The sequence below is a fragment of the Vollenhovia emeryi genome, unplaced genomic scaffold, assembly GCF_000949405.1.
Source record: "Vollenhovia emeryi isolate VEMERY1.0 unplaced genomic scaffold, V.emery_V1.0 DF940928.1, whole genome shotgun sequence".
Lineage (NCBI taxonomy): Eukaryota > Metazoa > Arthropoda > Insecta > Hymenoptera > Formicidae > Vollenhovia > Vollenhovia emeryi.
In genome coordinates this window covers 1-6,626 of record NW_011965438.1, presented here as the reverse complement: position 1 = coordinate 6,626, position 6,626 = coordinate 1, and the positions used below count along the sequence as shown (strand labels likewise).

The following is a 6,626-nucleotide window of genomic DNA, read 5'->3' as shown; positions in this document are numbered from 1 at the left end:
CCGGTATATCACTGTAATGTTACAAGTTCCTTCCTGTTGCGACGTAAATATAGTGGGCCCACTACGAAGCCTTGCCGAGCGAGGCTTCTAGAAAAAACCAAGCGCCCTTCGGACCTTTGGTCGAGCGCTCTAATCTTCTAAGTAAATAATAGAAGTATGCCTTGAGTCACCAGTAATGTATCTTCCGATGAGGTTCGAGTCATCGACCCAAAGGTGAATCTGATAAGCGCTTGTTCTGGAACGTTCGAAGCCGCAACGGTCAGTTGTCACAAAGAACTGCGGACATATATATATAGGGCCAACGGTCACGGCAGGACACTTCGAAGTCGTCCCTCGTAGAATACAGATCGAGCCCTTTTCCGCGTTCGTCGCTAAGATATATCGAGGCCGAGTCCTCGCGTTCGTGCGTTTGTGCGTACCAGAGACCAAGCTCTCCGGTAAGACATATCGAGACCAAGTCCTCGCGTTCATGTAATTTCGAATAAAACAAAACTAAAACAAACGAAACTAGTGTACGGACCTAAACTCACACACACGCAACATTTTGGTGCCTCCTGTGAGGTCGTTCACAGTACGAACGTGAACGACCACCGTAAGAACATACGAATTGTCGAGCGAACAGCGGCTAAGAAGGAAGGATGATCAAGGCGATCACGACTTCAGGACTACGACATTGGCTCTTGCAACCAATCACACAACCCTCAGGACGAGTACGCAACGAGATCAAGGCTAAGGGCAAGTCCATTCCAAATATAAATCAAGTGGCCGATTAAGCAATTTCCGTTACCTACTCCCAAACAACAATATGGCAGGTCGAATTAAGTTATTAATTCAAAAGCGAACGTCATTAAAATCTCAAATTACGGGTTTGACGAATCTGGTTGAGAGAGGCAGTTACGATAAGGCCGCGTTAAGGTTAAGGATGGCCCGCACAACCGACTTGTATCACGCGTTCGAAGAATTTAACGACGAGCTCGTACTATTAGATCCGAACGACACTCATAAAGACGAATTCACTAACGTACAGGAAAGATTTTATTCACTCGCAAGTAAAGTGGAAGAGATAGTAAGTTCCACCGTTTCGACCGCGAGTACCGGTGTCACTATTAGCGCGTCGCAACCCAGCGATTCTGAGACCACGGCGATCGTAAAACGGCGAGTAAAATTGCCGGAAGCGTCTCTACCGAAATTTGACGGCCAATACGAGAATTGGCTGTCCTTCAAAAATACTTTTCTCGTTATGATCGATTCACAAACAGACTTGAGCGAAGTACAAAAATTGCAATACTTAAAATCGGCGTTAACGGGCGAGGCAGCTAATAAATTAAAGATTCTATCGATCGAAGGCTCAAATTATCAAAAGGCATGGGAACTGTTGAAACGCTCGTACGAAGTTAAGCGGATATTAATTTCACGCCACCTTTCGTTGCTCTTAAACACACCCGTTTTAGAAAAGGAGACAACCGACGGCTTGTCCAAGCTTGCCGATGACACGCAGCAACATGTAGCATCGTTAGCCGCGTTAGGAGTTAACGTGGGGTCCGAGATACTTGTAAACGTACTAGAAAGCAAATTACCTAGGAGCGTAGCGGAGAAATGGGAGGAATCTCTGGATCGGGACGAATTTCCGAAGATCGACGATTTATACGAATTTTTATATAGAACCGCAGTTCGTATATCTAAGCGTGTTCGCGCAGGAACGACCAGACAAGCCGAGGACAGATCGACACCTCCCGGGAAAAAGGCGCGAATATCCAACAAGGCATTTGTGGTTAATATTGCGAATAATTGCCCAGCCTGTAAAAATAAGCAACATCCGTTATTTAAGTGCGACAATTTCAAGCAATTATCTGTGCCGAAGCGCATCGAATGCGTGAAAAACGCGATGCTTTGTTATAACTGCTTACGTTCACATCGTGGTAAACCTTGCAATTATTCACACTGTACCATTTGCCAAAGGCGACATAATACGCTTTTACATCTTGAGAAAACCCAAGTCGCATCCACGACACCGGACGCGCGGTCGTCAAGGGGGAACAAGGCGCATGACGTATAAAGGGGGGTGGTCACGCAACGACGTGTCTCGCAGCGATCACACCCATTTTCACACCACAATTGATGACCACCGCGACGATATTTATTCGGGATCGTGAACTCAAGTCAATTAAGTGTCGCGCCTTGTTGGATACATGTGCTACCGCCAATTTCATTTCCGAGGGTCTCGCGAGACGTCTAAGGCTCCCTATAACTACATGCGCATTGCCAGTCGGTGCAATCAATTCAATGAACACGATTTCAAAAGGTGTCATTCGAATCACTATTCAATCGCTACACAGTGAGTTCCGCAAGGACTTGCGAGATTCCATCACAATACCGTCCAATATAAAATTAGCTGATCCAGAGTTTCATTTGCCGCGTCCTGTTGATTTGCTGATTGGTGCGGGGGCGACATTGTCATTATTCTCCATAGGCCAGATCAATCTATCGATACGAGATAACGATTTATATCTACAAAAGACGTGTCTCGGCTGGATCGTAGCGGGCGGAAGCGCGTCGCGGAATCAGCCGAAAACTGCGATATGTAAATTGACTGGTCTAGATCAACAGATCGCGAGATTCTGGGTGATTGAGGAGATATCTGATCCCACCGTTACGCCGAAATCTAACGAGGAACTCGAATGCGAAGAGCATTTCACTAAATTTGTTACTCGCAACCGCGACGGTCGCTATACGGTGAGACTACCATTTCGCAAGGATAAGATGAGCCTCGGCGATTCGCGAACCGTCGCTCTCAAACGTTTAAATTCGCTCGAACGGAAGCTCGACTCAGATCCATTGTTAAGGGCCGCCTATTCGCAAGTAATACAGGAATATTTAGATCTGAAACAGATGATTCCGGTGAATAACCCTTCCAATGAAGGATTTTATATGCCGCACCATACGGTAATCAAATCATCGAGTAGCACGACCCGGGTTCGTGTCGTGTTCGATGCATCGGCAAAAACGAGTAATGGCACATCGTTAAACGATAGGTTATTGGTGGGGCCGACTATTCAAGATACGTTATTCGTTCACTTAATTCGATTCCGTACGTATAAATATGTTCTCACAGCAGATATAGAAAAGATGTATAGGCAGATATTGTTGCACGAGGATGATCAGATATACCAACGAATCCTCTGGCGCCAGAACGATCAAATAAAGACTTTGCAACTTAACACCCTTACATTCGGCGTATCCTCGTCACCGTATCTGGCTATACGAACAATTCAAAAACTAGCCGATGATGAGCACGACGCATATCCTGACGCCGCCCGAGTTCTCAAGACGCACTTATACGTAGATGACTTACTTACAGGTACGAATACCGTTAGCGAAGCTCGCGCGTTGCGGGATGACATAATCACGGTACTTTCTCGAGGCGGTTTTAATATCCGACAATGGGCGTCGAACGACGAACGTATCATTAACGATTTAACCCCCGATGCGGTGAATACTAGTCTCATGCTCGATAAAAACAACCCCTTGAAAACATTAGGCATAGCATGGCGCGCACACAACGACAAGTTATGTTACTCGGTCCGCTCGATCGATCACGCCGAAAGAATCACAAAGCGAACGATTTTTTCCGAAATCGCAAAGATTTTTGATCCTTTAGGCGTCTTAGGCCCTGTCATATTATACGCTAAAAAATTGATGCAGAATTTATGGCAGTGCAAGGTAGATTGGGATGAATCCGTCCCATCCAATATACACAAAACGTGGATAGAGTTTGCGACTCAATTAGATTTAATGAATGAGCTATCCATGGATCGCCCTGTGTTGATTTCGGATTACACCGATGTTCAAATACATGGATTTAGCGACGCGAGTAACATCGGTTACGGTGCCTGCATTTACCTTCGTTCGACCGATCAACGCAACAATGTACGTTGTCGTCTACTTTGTGCGAAATCTCGCGTCGCACCATTAAAAACTGTGACGATACCTCGCCTCGAATTATGCGGTGCGCTCCTGCTAGCCAAATTATATCGCGAAGTGCATCGTGCGTTAGGAATATCCCCTAGCAAGACGGTATTATGGAGCGACTCGACCATTGCGTTACATTGGGTGAAAACTCCACCTCATCTATTAAAAACGTACGTGTCCCACCGCGTTGCTCAAATCCAAGAAATTACTGACTTACAAGCTTGGCGACATATTCGATCCGAGGATAATCCGGCCGACGCGCTATCACGGGGTCAGTTACCGCAGGCTTTCCTGAATAACCAATCATGGTTTTCCGGACCATTGTGGCTAACGAAAGAGGAAGGCGAATGGCCTAACGGTATCGTAGAATTAAAGGAATTACCCGAATTACGAAAAAATATATGTATAGCGACGGTCTCTAACGATTGTAGCTTCCTTAAGAAATATTCGTCATATTCACGATTATTAAAAATCACTGCATTATGCCTACGTTTTCGACCCAAGAACACTTACCGCGGGCAGCTAGGCATAACAGAAATAAATTACGCGGAAACGAGAATTATAAGGATCATTCAAAAATCTTGTTTTTCACGCGAATTGAATGAACTTGCGAATGGGCGCCCGGTAAAGAAAGGCAATATTGCCGCGCTAAATCCGTTCCTCGACGAAAATGGGTTGATTCGCGTCGGCGGACGCCTCAGGCTATCAAAGTTAGCCTTCTCGCAAAAACACCCAATTTTACTACCAAGTCATTATTTCTTAACGGATTTAATTATAAGAGAAACGCATGAAAAATACTACCACGCCGGCATACAAACGACTTTGTATACGATTAGACGCAAATTTTGGCTACTCGACGGTCGAAACCAGGTGCGTAAAATCATACGATCATGCATACGTTGCTTTCGATTCAACGCCGGCTCGGTCGATTACAAAATGGGCGATTTACCTAAAGCCCGAGTGAGTAACGCGACTCCCTTTGATAATACCGGGATCGATTTCTGCGGCCCTTTCTACATTAAGGAGAAAAAGTATCGAAATCAAAAGCGAATCAAAGTATACGTGTGTGTGTTCGTATGTATGGCCGTAAAGGCAGTACATTTAGAAATCGTAAGCGACATGACCACCGATGGTTTTTTAGCAGCCTTGCGTCGCTTTATAGCGAGACGAGGGATACCGACACGCGTCTATTCGGACAATGGAACTAACTTTGCAGGTGCGAATAATCACCTGAGAAAACTATATGTTCTATTCAACTCCGATGAACACAGGAATCGTACGAATCGATTCTCGGTTGAACATCACATTACGTGGCACTTTATACCTCCCATAGCTCCACATTTCGGTGGACTATGGGAATCCACTGTAAAACTAATGTACACCAACAATAAAGCCAATAGATGAAACTATGCCTAGCCAATTCCAAACCTCTGTAAATCACAACAGCAGATTGAGGTTACACAATGTAACATACTTTCTTGTAACTTTTCTGCACAACGTTTGTGGTATCCGAAAATTTCTTGCTTTTTACTCTCTGACCAAGCGTGGCTTTGAATTTCATAGCTGCTTTTCTTGGCTGATCAGCATGAAATGTATTTTCATCTTTTATCTCTTTGCGTTTCATCCTATTTAATCGTTGTGCCTCCAGGATACACTTATCATAATCTTCTATAAAAGATAATAGTTATAATAAAATTTAAAAAAATTTCATTCCAGAAACGTTATCTTGTAAACACATTGAAAGACTTCATGGTTGTAGCTCTAATGTAGCATGTTTGTAGCATGCTTTGTAGCTCTAATGAAAAAGAATAAAACGTTTTGAAATAGAATATTTGAAATCACTGCAGAACATAAACGTATTCTTTCAATGTACATTAAAACTATATAATAGAGATAATCACATCAACTCCAAGGAAAAGCCTAGATTAGTAGAATAACCTAATCTACCGTAACATAGATGAGTTTTGCATTACTCGAAGGATTAATAAATATTCGGTGTATATCCGATGGTATATGTCACAAAGAAAACATCGCTTATTGTAACTTACCATTAATGAATCGAATTTTCCCACACATTGTTTTTTATTCCACAGGAAAGTTACTTTGTTGTCTACTTTAACTGTCTTTTCATCGTATATAACATCGACATGGGACACTATTGAGAATGACTTTTCCGATTCTTCTTCAATGACAAACCATAGTTCGTTAGGCATTATTAAAAAATCAAAAAATATATTGAAAGAAGAAAGACAAATAAATTCTGTAGCTACACAAATGCTTTGTTCTCACACTGGCGAATTTGGGAAAACTGTGAACGCGACGATGCTCATCTGTTGCAGGGCTCAGGCCTGTTGCATATACAGGGTGAGTTATAACATTTGTCCACGAGCTCGTGAGAAGGTAGAACGGATCGAGATGAACAGAAAAGTCCTGAAACATTTTGCAATTTTCGCAATAGTTAACGAGAAAAAAATTATCGAAAATCGTCGTCTTTGCCTTGCCCACTGTCCAATTCGAGCGCGTAGCGAGATGTGACCGCCCGGCGATCGATATTGCCTGGCGAGGGGGGAAGGGGGGGACAGCGCGCAGTTGCCGGCGAGTTGTTTACGTCGCCGCTCCCGCGTCTCGCGTCCCCATCCCTCGCCTGGCAATATCGA

The 6,626-nt window shown here is 43.9% G+C and overlaps 2 protein-coding genes across 2 annotated transcripts; both read left to right on the top strand.

Moving 5' to 3' along the window:
* The first annotated feature begins 922 nt into the window (after positions 1-922).
* On the top strand, positions 923-2,056 carry LOC105555647. The gene has a single exon (XM_012002672.1). The coding sequence runs from the start codon at positions 923-925 to the stop codon at positions 2,054-2,056; it is 1,134 nt and encodes a 377-aa protein (XP_011858062.1).
* A 62-nt stretch (positions 2,057-2,118) lies between these two features.
* Positions 2,119-5,373, top strand: LOC105555646. Its single transcript, XM_012002671.1, has one exon. It carries the CDS (start codon positions 2,119-2,121, stop codon positions 5,371-5,373), a length of 3,255 nt encoding a protein of 1,084 aa, XP_011858061.1.
* Positions 5,374-6,626: the final 1,253 nt, after the last annotated feature.

What these genes read in the sequence shown, in the direction of transcription:
- LOC105555647 (XM_012002672.1), top strand. Translation starts at nt 923, where the DNA reads ATGGCCCGCACAACCGACTTGTATCACGCGTTCGAAGAATTTAACGAC.
- LOC105555646 (XM_012002671.1), top strand. Translation starts at nt 2,119, where the DNA reads ATGACCACCGCGACGATATTTATTCGGGATCGTGAACTCAAGTCAATT.